Genomic DNA, 15405 nt, shown 5'->3' on the forward strand with positions numbered 1-15405 from the left:
TAAAACCTCTTTCCTCATTACCTTAGCCAGCTTCATCCTGACCCACAACTTCTTCACTTTTGAAGGCCAGACATACCAACAATTAAAGGGAACAGCCATGGGTACCAGGATGGCCCCCTCGTACGCCAACCTATTCATGGGTCGCTTAGAGGAAGCCTTCTTGGTTACCCAGGCCTGCCAACCCAAAGTTTGGTACAGATTTATTGATGACATTTTCATGATCTGGTCTCACAGTGAAGAAGAACTCCAGAATTTCCTCTCCAACCTCAACTCCTTTGGTTCCATCGGATTCACCTGGTCCTACTCTAAATCCCATGCCACTTTCCTTGACGTTGACCTCCACCTGTCCAATGGCCAGCTTCACACGTCCGTCCACATCAAACCCACCAACAAGCAACAGTACCTCCATTATGACAGCTGCCACCCATTCCACATCAAACGGTCCCTTCCCTACAGCCTAGGTCTTCGTGGCAAACGAATCTGCTCCAGTCCGGAATCCTTGAACCATTACACCAACAACCTGAAAACAGCTTTTGCATCCCGTAACTACCCTCCCGACCTTGTACAGAAGCAAATAACCAGAGCCACTTCCTCATCTCCTCAAACCCGGAACCCTCCACAGAAGAACCCCAAAAGTGCCCCACTTGTGACAGGATACTTTCCGGGACTGGATCAGATTCTGAATGTGGCTCTCCAGCAGGGATACGACTTCCTCAAATCCTGCCCTGAAATGAGATCCATCCTTCATGAAATCCTCCCCACTCCACCAAGAGTGTCTTTCCGCCGTCCACCCAACCTTCGTAACCTCTTAGTTCATCCCTATGAAATCCCCAAACCACCTTCCCTACCCTCTGGCTCCTACCCCTGTAACCGTCCCCGGTGTAAAACCTGTCCCATGCACCCTCCCACCACCACCTATTCCAGTCCTGTAACCCGGAAGGTGTACACGATCAAAGGCAGAGCCACGTGTGAAAGCACCCACGTGATTTACCAACTGACCTGCCTACACTGTGAAGCGTTCTATGTGGGAATGACCAGCAACAAACTGTCCATTCGCATGAATGGACACAGGCAGACAGTGTTTGTTGGTAATGAGGATCACCCTGTGGCTAAACATGCCTTGGTGCACGGCCAGCACATCTTGGCACAGTGTTACACCGTCCGGGTTATCTGGATACTTCCCACTAACACCAACCTGTCAGAACTCCGGAGATGGGAACTTGCCCTTCAGCATATCCTCTCTTCTCGCTATCCGCCAGGCCTCAATCTCCGCTAATTCCTAATTTCAATCTGCCGCCGCTCATACCTCACCTGTCTTTCAACATCATCTTTGCCTCTATACTTCCGTCCCGACTGACATCTCTGCTCAAACTCTTTGCCTTTACAAATGTCTGCTTGTGTCTTATATGTATGGATGGATATGTGTGTGTGTGCGAGTGTATACCTGTCCTTTTTCCCCCTAAGGTAAGTCTTTCCGCTCCCGGGATTGGAATGACTCCTTACCCTCTCCCTTAAAACCCATATCCTTTTGTCTTTCCTTCTCCTTCCCTCTTTCCTGACGAGGCAACCGTTGGTTGCGAAAGCTAGATTTTGTGTGTATGTTTGTGTTTGTTTGTGTGTCTATCGACCTGCCAGCGCTTTTGTTTGGTAAGTCTCATCATCTTTCTTTTTAAATATATTTTTCCCACGTGGAATGTTTCCCTCTATTATATTCATATATATATATATATATATATATATATATTTTAATTTTTAAATTTTTATGAAGATAACTGAGTATGTTATTTCAATTAATTCGTTTCAAAACAATTTTTTTGTTTTTAATCTCGTTGTATCACCTTCATCATCGTACTGTCTTTTTTATTTACTCTTATTTTCTTCCTATCATTCTTTTTTTGTTTGGTATCTGCTTGTGTCACTTATTATGTGTGAATGAGCTCCAACCAGGATTGCTTATCGGTCAGTACTGCATAAGTTTGCATAGCAAAAGCGAGATGTTACAGTTCGCTTTTTGCGTGTGGTGTGGTGTGGTGGTCTTCAGTCCTGAGACTGATTTGATGCAGCTCTCCATGCCACTCTATCCAGTGCAAGCCTCTTCATCTCCCAGTACCTACTGCAACCTACATCCTTCTGAATCTGCTTAGTGTATTCATCTCTTGGTCTCCCCCTACGATTTTTACCCTCCACGCTGCCCTCCAATACTAAATTGGTGATCCCTGGTGATCCCTTGATGCCTCAGAACATGTCCTACCAACCGATCCCTTCTTCTGATCAAGTTGTGCCACAAACTTCTCTTCTCCCCAATCCTATTCAATACTTCCTCATTAGTTATGTGATCTACCCATCTAATCTTCAGCATTCTTCTGTAGCACCACATTTCGAAAGCTTTTTAGAAATAGCTCTTTTTAGAAATATATATATATGTATATATATTTAAAAGAAAGATGATGAGACTTACCAAACAAAAGCGCTGGCAGGTCGATAGACACACAAACAAACACACAAAATTCTAGCTTTCGCAACCAACGGTTGCCTCGTCAGGAAAGAGGGAAGGAGAAGGAAAGACAAAAGGATATGGGTTTTAAGGAAGAGGGTAAGGAGTCATTCCAATCCCGGGAGCGGAAAGACTTACCTTAGGGGGAAAAAAGGACAGGTATACACTGGCACACACACACATATCCATCCACACATACACAGACACGTGGTGTGTATGAAATGTGTGTTGTTTCATCACCATTGTTTTGTGTGTATTGTTTTGGGTGTGTTTATCATGTGTGATGAAATGCGAAATAAAAATGCCAAGTCTAGGATTTGGGATCCAAACACAAGCAGAAGAAGAAAAAAGAATTGTTGTGGCAGTTTGGCAATGGTGAAGTTCAGGTGTGATGTTGAGTACTCGGATTGGAGGAAGACACTCCACCACATGAAATGTCAACAGTCAAGTAATTTTAATCAGATTGTAGGTATGGAAGGCTGGTTAAAATCCAAATTCAATAGCAGTGAGATATTTGAGGAAAGTAAAGCGAATATACACTGAAGAGCCAAAGAAACTGGCATGCCGGCCTAATATCATGTAGGGCGCCCGCGAGCACGCAGAAGTGCTATAGCATGACTTGGCATTGACTTGACTAATGTCTGAGGCAGTGCTGGAGGGAATTGACGCAATGAATCCTGCAGAGCTGTCCGTATATCTGTAAGAGCACGAGGGGGTGGGGATCTCTTCTGAACAGCACATTGTAATAATGTTCATGTCTGGGGAGTTTGGTGGCCAGCGGAAGTGTTTAAACCAGAGGATTGTTCTTGAAGCTACTCTGTAGCAACTCTGGACGTGTGCGGCGTCTCATTGTCTTGCTAGAATTATCCAAGTCCGTCGGAATGCACAGTGGACATGAGTGGGTGCAGATGATCAGACAGAATGCTTATGTACATGTCATCTCTCAGAGTCGTATCTAGATGTGTTGGGGGTCCTACATCACTCCAACTGCACACACCCCACATCATTACAAAGCCTCCACCAACTTGAACAGTCCCCCGATAACATGCAGGGTCCATGCATCCCCTGGAAAACAACCAGAAGGGTACACATCCGTGTCCTGAGGCTTGTAACCAGATGTAGGTGTTGGCTGCTGTGGTGTGGGTGGGTCAGCTCCATTGGTAGGACAAAAGGAGGTGGAGGCTATGAAGGCTCTGTCTCCATGGGTTCGTCCCATGGTATTGTGATGACACTCTCTGGCAGCTGCTGTGCCTGCGATGTCCTCGGGATCCGTGAATCTGGGGGGAGGGAGACAGAAATATCACCATGAATATGACAGTGGGGAAATTGATTGTGATGTCGGCACTGCGATTCGTCTGAGCCTTAAATGAGGTACATGCATGCGCCAAGTTATAGAAGGATCTTGCCTCACACCCGCCATCTGCTGCTGCTAAAATCTGCAAAAAACCTAATATCATGTGATGCAAAGCGATACTTGTGGCCTTCCCTTGGCACCAGATGCTGAGGAGGGTGGAGCAGTGTCAGATGGTGGCCGCCGTGAAGCAATCCGCTGGCGACATGTCGTCTCTTGGATGCAAACAATAGGAGGCGATAAATAGTTGCAATGCTTGATCCCGGGTGTGTGCAGTGTGAAGTTTTGCCATCTGCTGCTGTGAAAGTTGTGACTAAAGATTTTGCTTTGCCATTTGACTGTGGATGGAACGGTACACTAGTTAGATGCTGTTTTCCTATTGTGTTCACAGAACGTTTTAAATTTATTTGATGTGAACTGAGGGCTGTTGTGTGACACTATGACTTCAGGTAAACCTTTGAGGAAAAAAATTGAGGACAACACCTGAATTGTGCTGCATAACGTTGTCGAGTTCATTGGCACAGCAAAAGGAAGCTTGCTATAAGAGTCAAACACAATCAACCAACGAGTGTTCCAAAAAGGTCCAGCAATGACTATGCGCACATGTTACCATGATGATTACGACTTAGGCCAAACAGAGAATTTTTGTGTCAGAACGGACTGATTTTCTGCATGAGCGTGACACTGTGACGTTATTTGTACTATGTGGCTGATAATACCCTGCCAACTACAGTGTCGACGTGCTAATGTCCTTGGTGAAGTAACTGCAACACTTCTTTTTGCAAAGTCTTAGGGATCGACACTCATGACTGCCCACTGTCATTTTGAACAAGAATCACATCTAACTGTATAGTGAGGCTATGCCAACATGCAAAGTATTGGTGCGCTGCAGAGTTCATGATACTATGCAATGAGCAAGGCCAAGATGTGCGAAGGTATTTTAGCAAAATGTTCAAATCGGAATCAGCTACCATGGCCTCTGCAATTTTCCTATGGTTCAGAGGAAAGGATTGAAACAGTTCAGAATTGTGAGACTCAGTTTGACAACAAGATGCAGCAGAAGCGTCAAAATCTGTGTCAGGGACAATCGGAAGACATGAAAGTCTGTCCGCATTACCATGTTTAGCTGTCGGATGATACACAATCTTGTACTGATATTGAAACAACAGCAAAGCCCATTGTTGCAATTTTTGGGCAGTTCGTACAGGAACCGGCTTCGTCGGCTGAAACAAGGACTGCAGTGCCTTGTGATCCTTTACCAAGTAGAATTTTCTGCCATACAAATAGTGGTGGAATTTGATGACACTCTACACAATAGCCATTGCCTCTTTCTCTATTTGTGAATAGTTGCACTGAGCTTTGGAAAAACTTTGATGCGAAAGCAATAGGCCTGTCTTTATCGCCAATTCTGTGCAAAAGCACTACACTGATTGCATAAGAGGAAGCGTCAACTTGCAGTACAACTGATTTGTCAGGATCAAAGTGAACCAAATGTCGATTACTGAGCAGTGCATCTTTAAGTTTCTGAAAAGCTTCGTGGCACTCTTCTGTCCAAACAGAAGAGATGTTTCTGCGACGCAATGGAGCTACAATTTGTGCAACATTCAGTATGAACCAAATATAAATCGTTCATTTTCCCTAGAACTTACAGCAATTCTGTGACATTGCAAGGAACTGGCAGGTCTCCTATGGCTAACAAATGTGAGTGAAGAGGATGTACACCATGACTGTTTATGACATGACCAAGATACTGCAACTCAGGTTTAAAAAAATCACACTTGTCCAGTCTACACTTAGTCCTTCATTAGATAAAATGTATTCTTCAGGTGTACGACCTGCTACGACAATATCGCCCAATTAGTTTTAACAGTTTGGTACTTGAGCAGTCAGCTGTTCCAAATACCTTTGGTAAATGGCGGGTGCAGAAGCACTGCCAAAAGGCAAACACAAATATTTAAACGAACCCAAATGAGTGTTCACAACACATATGGTTTGAGATTCTCCATCGAGTGGTATTTGAAGATATGCGTCACGCTAATCAGTTTTTGAAAAGCAACGACCAGCACCTAATCTGTCCATGAGATCCTTTGGGCTTAGCAATGGGTAAGTATCAGTCACAGGTCGTGGGTTGACTGTAGACTTAAAAATCAACACAGAGGCGAATGCGACCTGAAGGTTTGGGGAGCAAAACCAGTGGACTTGCCCATTGACTAGCTTGTATGGGCGCAATAGCTCTGCCATCTTGCAATTCTGTCTTTCAGAGTAATATGTGCAACAAAATTGTTAGTCTTGCCTAAACCTTCAGAAAGGAGTTCAGGGAATTCTTTCAGCAAGCTAGCTACACTGTCTTTAGACACTGATAACACATTGTCCTGAATTTTAAAGCCAAACAAATCAAATGAATCAACGCCAAATATGTTCTCACAATTGTGTGGTTGTAGCACCATAAAAGTCACTGTTTGCATATGTGAGTGATACATGGCAGGCAAAGTACATTTTCCTTGGACGGGAATGTCTTGTCCACTATAAGCCATCAGGTGTGTGCTAGTTTTAGACAGGCGTGGGGAGCCTAATAGTTTGTATGTGTTATGACTTGGCAACGTAATAGAGGCACCTGTGTCCAAATGAAATTTCACATGTTTTCCACTAAGATGCAAATGAACAAAAAGTTTGTTGGACTGGCATAGCAGTGAAGAAAGTGTGATTGCTTGCTAATTTTGTTAATGCCCATTGCAGGCTTAGAATACACAGCATTAATTACATGGGCCTTGTGACTAGATTTTTGTGAGTGGGCAGAATTCCTATGATTGTTCCATTACAAACATATGGATTGTAGGTGTCCTTTCTTGCCACAAGCTTAACACAGTACTTGTCAGGATGGGCAGTGTTGGTGTTTGTGCCATGAATAGCACCATGGGCATGGCTTAATTCTGTTCGCCTGTGGAGAGAGCTGTTTACGTGGTGTGGTGCGGCGAGCTGCTGTTGCCTAATGGGTGGTTTCGAGCAAGGGGCAACTCGACTCGACAGATTGCTGGCTGCTCAAACTTATCTGCCGACACGGCACCTGCAACATACTGATCTAGTATTTGCACAACATGCTGAAATGATGGATCGAACTGTTTCAAAATTTGTTCCGAGTCTGACGTTACCTACTGTGACCATGTCTTGCAATTAAAGAATTGGTAGCTAGCTGCTACCACATTCACTTGTTGGTCATAATAGTTAGCGAATCAACAACGATCATAGGAAAGTTCACTCAGAGTGGCATTAGGAAATAACTTCTATAGAAGGCAGAACACTGCACTTGCTACCATAGACAATAAAAAGGAGAGTTTCACAGTACCTGTTACGTTGCAAGCAATTACATGGGCTTCAAACGGTTGCAACCATTCAAGCCATTCCTCATCTTGTTCGTGAAGCTGGCGAAAAGGCGGTATTGCGCTCAGAGCTACAGTAGGCACTTGGTCTGTTGGGTGTGCAGTGTTGGTCAGTAGCTGCTGCAAAATGTTTAGCAGTGTAGATATTTGCTGGGTCTGAAACTGAAACATCTGCATTAGCTGTGTTGCATCTAACACTGGCAGCTGTGGCACCAGGGAAGGGGGTGAGACAGGTGGGGTGCGCATGTTAGAAGAAACAAATGCAGGCAAGGCAAGCAATAAAAATAAGTACAAAAGCAAATAAAATTTCTGCAATTCCCACCTGAAAACATTGGTTAGCAAAAACACTATAAGAGACTGTTAAAGCAAGTAAATACACCCTTACAGAGGGAAGCAAATATAGAATTAAGGCACCAGCTAAACAGTAGCCCATCAAATGAAAACAGAGAATCTGTGGTGGCTGTCGGCTCTTGGTTCGTGGTACAACTCGCCAGTGTTGTGTCGTGCCTACTCATTGTATATGGGATGCCTAGGAAACCTGCTTTCTTGGATTGCTAGACAACAATTCAAGCAAATTGTATTAATGAATTTTTATGACAGTAAGATAGATGATAATACTTAACTTTGAGAATTTACAGTGGTGTGTCACAGGCGGTGGGGGACAGACAATATAAGAAAATCTCTTCAGTATACACAACTCCTAATACAAGTGAAACAATGCAGTTCCTAAGTCACTGCTGTAGAGCCCGTAGAATGACTAGTCTTCAACTGGGGCCTTGGCCAGGTGATGCAGCGCTTATGTTCTCTTTACCTAGAGGCCGCTGCTTTCTCTGTGTCGTCCTAGAGAGGGGTCGGGCAGCCTACCGTTGGCTGATGTCTTCATCACAGCCCTCTCTGCTCTACCATTCCTGACCATTATGCCGGCACTTGACTTGTACGTAGGATGAGGCATAATGTATACTATCAAAGGGAGAGCCACCTGTAAAATAACCCATGTCGTGTGCCAGTTGTTATGTGAACATTGTTGGCATAACTACCACCAATTACATAATTAGACCATAGGTGTAGTGTGTATACTGGTAACATACCGTATACTGTTGCAGACCATGCTATATAACATGTCAGTTGTGACCTCAGTGTCTGTTTCTCCACACATGCCACCTGGATTCTTTCCTCAGACATCAGTTTTTCAGAACTCCACAGGTGGGGACTGATGTTACAACATGTTCTTCGTTCTTGCCACCAACTGGCCTTAAATTACATTAATTTCTTCAGTCTCAACATTTCTTCACAGTAATTATTTCTTTCTTCACTCCCTTTTAGTTTTCTATATTTTCTATTTTTCGGACCTGTCTGTACCCCCTTCTGCCCCCCCCCCCCCTCACCTTTCCTCCACTTACACTCTTACTAACTTGTGAATGATGTTCTGGCAGTAATCTCTGTCTTGTGTATTGCCCTATACTCCACCTTTAAGCTCTCAGGATTTCAAATCCTGTCCAGTGCAGTTCCCAACAATCAGACTTTCCCTCTCATCCCTGTGGGTAAGTCTCCCCTGACCCAGGATTCTGAGTGACTTTTCCATAATGCTCCCAGTGTCTACATCTCACCTGTCCTTTTCCTTCATCCCTCTTCCTTGGTGAGTACACTTTTTGTCTGTCCAGTTACAGTATATTATTCTGATTAATAAAGTGGACCTAAGATTTGGTGTTGGGTAACCCCATATGTGGATTCTCCCCATTCAGATTAACGTCTGCAGACTACATTGGTTGAGTTACTAGTTACAACTTTCTGCATTCTTTTGGTTCGATATGACATTACCCATCACTTGGCTATACCACCAACCCCATAAAATTTCAATTTATCTAGGAGAATACTGTGATTCACACAGTTATATGTCTTAGATAGGTCACAGAAAATACCAACTGGCACTGTGTTGTTATTTAATGGTTGTAGAATGTGGTGAGTGAAAATGTAGATGGCATTCTCAGTAGAGCTATTCTTCTGAAGTCCAAACTGTGATTGGTGGAGGACATTATTGTTATTCAGTTGAGATACTATTCTAGAATACATTTCACCTCCTCAAAAATTTTGGAAAATGTCAGCAGTTGAATGGGTCAGTAGTTTTTAACATCTCTGTATCCCCTTTCTTAAATAGGGGTTTGAGAATGTCATACTTCAGTCTCTCTGGAAAAACTTTAATCTGAGATGTATCACATATTTCAGATAAGTATGGGCTTATTACATGGGAACAAATCATTAGTACTTTGTTAGAAACACCATCTAAACTTGATGAGCTTTTATCTTTTGAAGAGAATATATAATTTTCATAATCTCAGAAGAAGATGGTGATATATTCGTATGACGGAATTTTATGAAAATTGTTTTCTCAACTGGTTGTCCCTATACTTTCTACTATATTTAAGAAATGTCATTAAAATATTTTATACCTGTAACTCATCATTCATAACTTAATTCAATTCAGTAGTGATGTTATCATGTTCTGTGGCTGGTTGTCCTCTGTCTCGTTTTATTACATTACATGTAGCCTCAAATCTGTTGTCAGAATTATTAATTTCTGTCATAATTTGCATGTTCCTTGACGTTTTAATAATTTTTCATTGTAATTTTGAGTTTCTGTAGTGCAGAACTGCTGCAAGATCTCTCTTTGTTCTTGCCAACATATGCATTTCCCACTTCCTTTGGCGAGATATTGAAATCCCTCTGGCAATCAGTGTTGTGACCTTTGTGATAGTAACCACTAGGCTATCCAATTACTGCATAGGTCCCAAATCTGCAACATATTGATCACTGCAAAGAGCTAGTTTGGGAGCTTAAACTGCTAATGTGTGGACCATAAATGCAGAGAAGAGAATCAACAAAGTTGTTCAAGAAACAACAGAAACAGTAATTCATGCTGAAGACGTTACCCATCTCTTCAGTTGCACCTAACACAAGACTGTTCCGTGGTGGTCCGAATACGTAGCAGAGGCTATCACAGAAGACAAAGAGCACTACAGTGACATAGGTTCTGTCTGTCTACTTAACACTAATTCCATCAATATTGCTGAACTTCTAGCAATATAGTACGCAGAAATATCTGCATCCCATAAATATCACCCTAAATTAATACAATGTCATCTATTGACAGATTGTAATGCCGTATCTTTTAATTTATAACAACTTGAAACATACAACATCCCCTTGTCAGATTAGGGATTAACCCTTTTGCTATGCACATCCTACTACACTGTTCCCCATGTGCTGTGGATGTGTATAAGCATGGTGCTTTGGTTTTCGTACAGTGCTGTGGATGTCTGTATGCTTCCTGAGATACAGATTTCTCACTGCTGTGAACAGGTTATGTCCATATCCTGATGAATACAAATGTTTCAAATATTTCTCATGCACCATATGTGCCTCATTGCATGTTATCATTTGCAGAAAGCCTCATTTCAATGTCTTGAGTAATTCGAGATATGATGTTTGTTATGACCATGATTCGCAATGCACAAGGACATGAATGGGCGCATCACACTCTGCAGTCCTTTTGATATAAAACCCAATAACTCCAGAATGAAATGAGATATCTTCTTGCTGAGAGTTTGAAATTAATTTCAATATCTTATCTGCATTTCATTCGCTGCAATGTCTGAGCTAAAAACAACTGTACACACAGTTTATGCAGTGTGATTTTTCCTCTGCAAACTCTTAAAAATTTTGTGCAATGTATTACTTATTTGTTGCAGTGCAGTAAGTGTGACGGGTAATAAAAAGAAATTCAGCAAATCAAGATATCAGACTGTAAGATTTGCAAAAATCAATTTTATTTCACAGAATAGTTTTTGAAAAATCAGGTAAGTACTTAATATTGGCTGGGGCACTGTCTGTTAGCATTTGGGGAGTGATACAGCCATAAAAAAAGACTCATCAATGCAGAATGTAGGAAGCTTGTCTGTAGCAGTGAAATGGTTAAATGGTCCTTTATATCAGTCTAGATATATGTCCTCATAACCAGACAAGACATATGCCGATGCAGCATCTGGATAAAAATGATAAAAATGCTGTCTTAAGAATTTTAACAGAATATGACAAGATTGTGAATTTTTGGACATGAAGTCTTGTCGTCATTCTAAGTTAGGAGCTAGTGGACCAACTATACAAAGAAATATTACTTTTATAAACAATAGAACTAAACATTCCAAGTGCAGATATAAGAACATACACAATATGCTGCATCCTGATGAAATGGGAAGAGAAATGGCAAAACACTACACATCACAGTCAACCCTGAAAAAACAAAAGTACCTTTAAGGTCTGAGAGACATTTCTACTGAGTGCAAGAAGACAAGCTATTACCTTGTGCTTTCTCTGAAATTTATGTACTCATGAACTTATGCAAGAAGAACCCCGCAGCACATCTGTAAAGCAGTCCTAATGGTTTGCCACATCTCGCAAACTGCACAGTTACCCAAGACATGCAATGTTACTAGAAACTAGGGAAACCACCTACCATATATTACAGTAGTTGATGTAACAGCCATAAGTTGTGTGCTAAGCTTCCTATGAAACAGTGGATATTATGGCAAAATCTGAAGTCAGGTATGTTACTTGTCGGCTTAGGGAGTGAGTACAGAAGAGGAACACTCATGTTGCTGGTATCTCCCTTGATTACCATTCAGTCTGTACTCTGCACCTGAACCCAAAATGAATGATGAAATATCTTGCTATTTCTGTTTCTAGAAAGAAGGTGCTGTGCAAAGCAGCTGTAATGCTTTATAATACACTCGAAGATAGTGCAGCTACTAGAGACATGCAACATCAGTTGCCAGTAGGAAACTGCTTACTGGAGTTTCTGTTGGATGACATGACAAGCTTAAGTTATATAAGCTCGTCACTATTTTTAAACATAGATACAAACTAGAATGCCATTAACTTTGTTTTATCTCTGTGACAACTTAATTTCATGAGTTTGGCTAATGGTTTATGATAGTATTCTCACTACTGAGGAAAAAAAGGGCCCTGAATCCACCTGTATATCTTCAAAAGCAGTATGAGGATTAGGGTACCAATAACCAAATTGTTAAGTACATAAAAAATCATACTTTTTAATAATCATGATCTTGTGCATCATAATCTATAATGTAGTGGCCAAAATTTGTTAAGTCACATAATTGTTGCTATTAAGTCTTCTGTTACAAAATTTAGGATGCTAAATATTACAGTGCTATTATACAGGATGGAATAGTGATTGTTATGTTATGTGTTATGTGGTTTATTCATCTCATTACATACAATTTTCAAATCATTTGATTTGATGTACAGGAGACATGTCAAGGTTTACAAAAGAAACTTTTTTCACTTTTTTAAGAGAAATACAAAAGTTTACAATATATTTTACGTTTCTAGGTTACAGCTACACTATTATATTTGATGTCGAAAGTCTGTGTGATGGCAACTGTTTGGCTTTGTCTGTCAATGTGTAGAAGTTTCTGCACTTGACAGTGTCAGTATCAACAAGTATTATGGGATTGCAGATCATCAAGGTTTTGTCTACATGTGCTTATGATTAGTAAGGTCTTAAAGCAAAAGTGCAAATGCAGTTGCATAAAGATAAGAAAAGTCTTACTTCGCGTAGCTACCATTTAATGATGGTGTTACCATTGTGCATGGTGAGACCTAGTTGACAGGAGGTTTTAAGGAGCTCTTTAAACAGCCATATTGTATTTAACAACTTACTGTCCATCTGTCTGTTAGATTTTTGCCTTCACTGTAGTTTGTAGGTGTCAGAGGCTGAGTGAACATGATGACACAGAAAGCTGCTCAGTGATTGCTGCAGAGTTGATAAATGACAGAGGTTTTTTCAAAAGTGACATTGCTTCTAATGGTATGATACATGCCAGTAAAAGAATTGGAGTAGTGGTAAGAGGAGATGCATAGGGCAAGCCATTCTTCTGTTACCTCTGTAACAAGGATGTGACCCATAGGGTGATGGTTTGGGAACACGAGTTGTGCAAGGATGGATAAGAATAATACGTTGGTCGGATGGGCAGAGGATGAATATTTCTCATTTTGGTATGTGACTTAACTTTGTATAGTCAAAGCTGTGGTGAAGAATGTTATCGAGATATTGTAGTTTGTGGTAGTTGTGTTGTAAGAAGACGACTGTAATGTGATTTTGTGTGTGTGTGTGTGTGTGTGTGTGTGTGTGTGTGTGTGTGTGTGTGTGTGTGTGTGTGTGTGTGTGTGTGTCCTTTGGTCATCGAAATTAATTCCAAGTCAGGAATAAGTATAGTGAAAGCCTGAACATATTAAAACAAGGCTATACTAGTAGGATTGTTACTGTTTCCATTCCTATATTGATTACTGTTTCTAATGTACTTAGCATGTATATAGATGTAATTCTGTCACAATTGTGGTCACCTATTATACATTCTGTCTTTGTTTCAATTTCAGAGTTACTTGAACTTAATACTTATGAATCCCATATTAGCTTCATCTCTTCCTGTAAGAAAATTCCTAGACCCAGAGAATTACTCTACATCATTCCAAGGTATGGCATAATCCTAACAAATACTCGATACCTCATTTTATAGTAATCAAATGTTCATAGTTTTGTTTTAATTTCTAATGAAATCAGAGGCCATTAGCTACTAAGGTGTTTTGTTACACTGTTACATTGTAACCACAATTAATTACAAATCTGAAAGCAGGGACCTCAGTGAATTACAGCATTTAGCAGTGAAAGCATGTTTATTACAGACTGGGAAACACCTTATGTCAGAGAAAAGCTGCCTCATAGCCTTTGACCACAACCCACTCAGGAGGATTATTGAAATACCAGCCCACCGGCCCATCATATCCGTCCTGAACAAAAGACCCTTGTGCACCAGATACTGGAAACTGGCCCTACTGTCCACAATAGTGAACAGGATGAGCACATGGGTGTGGCCAGGGCAGCTGTCTTAAAAGAAACCCTTCTTGATATTTTCAACTGCATATGATTTTTCACTATAACTAGGTACATGGATTGCAGTCCTTAATGATACTACTACTGAAACCAGGCAAGGGTGAGACCACCTCCTCAGGCAGTTGCTATAGTGTTGCTATCACAAGCCATGTAGACCCTTGGGTGGGTGTAAACTAACCATTTAGTATGGTTAAAAAAGGGGAAGAAAATCATAAGCTTCTGACACTTTGTCCAGAAGGTATCTTTTTACCCAGTATAACTGACACCACTACCCTCTCTAAGATGTTTTCCTATGAAATCAGTGCTATTGAAGGCATGTTGTTGTTGTTGTTGTTGTTGTTGTTGTTGTGGTCTTCAGTCCTGAGACTGGTTTGATGCAGCTCTCCATGATACTCTATCCTGTGCAAGCTTCTTCACGTCTCAGTAACTAATGCAACCTACATCCTTCTGAATATGCGTGGTGTATTCATCTCTTGGTCTTCCTCTTCGTCGGCTGGAGTGGCCATGTGGTTCTAGGCGCTACAGTCTGGAGCCGAGCGATCGCTACGGTCGCAGATTCGAATCCTGCCTTGGGCACGGATGTATGTGATGTCCTTAGGTTAGTTGGGTTTAATTAGTTCTAAGTTCTAGGCGACTGATGACCTCAGAAGTTAAGTCGCATAGTGCTCAGAGCCATTTCTCCCTCTACGATTTTTACCCTCCACGCTGCCCTCCAATACTAAATTGGTGATCTCTTGATGGCTCAGAACATGTCCTACCAATCGATCACTTCTTCTAGCCAATTGTGCCACAAACTTCTCTTCTCCCCAATCCTATTCAACACCTCCTCATTAGTTATGTGATCTACCCATCTAATCTTCAGCATTCTTCTGTAGCATCACATTTCGAAAGCTTCTATTCTCTTCTTGTATAAACTATTTATCGTCCATGTTTCACTTCCATACATGGCTACACTCCGTACAAATACTTTCAGAAACGACTTCCTGCCACTTAAATCAATACTCATTGTTAACAAATTTCTCTTCTTCAGAAACGCTTTCCTTGTCATTGCTAGTCTACATTTTATATCCTCTCTACTTCGACCATCATCAGTTATTTTGCTCCCCAAATAGCAAAACTCCTTTACTACTTCAAGTGTCTCATTTCGTAATCTAATACCCCCAGCATCACCCAACTTAATTTGACTACATTCTATTATCCTCTTTTGCTTTTGTTG

At 41.3% G+C, this 15405-nt stretch overlaps 1 protein-coding gene across 2 annotated transcripts in view; it reads left to right on the forward strand.

Annotated features, from left to right (window-relative positions):
• LOC126191051 (PX domain-containing protein kinase-like protein) overlaps positions 1–15405 on the forward strand; it is a 133172-nt gene that overhangs the window by 28317 nt on the left and 89450 nt on the right. For both annotated transcript variants that reach the window (XM_049931763.1, XM_049931764.1), the window contains exon 3: positions 13676–13772. In XM_049931763.1, coding sequence (XP_049787720.1) covers positions 13676–13772 — 97 coding nt within the window. The remainder of the gene's footprint in view (positions 1–13675; positions 13773–15405) is intronic.

The sequence above is a fragment of the Schistocerca cancellata genome, chromosome 6, assembly GCF_023864275.1.
Source record: "Schistocerca cancellata isolate TAMUIC-IGC-003103 chromosome 6, iqSchCanc2.1, whole genome shotgun sequence".
Taxonomy (NCBI): Eukaryota; Metazoa; Arthropoda; class Insecta; order Orthoptera; family Acrididae; genus Schistocerca; species Schistocerca cancellata.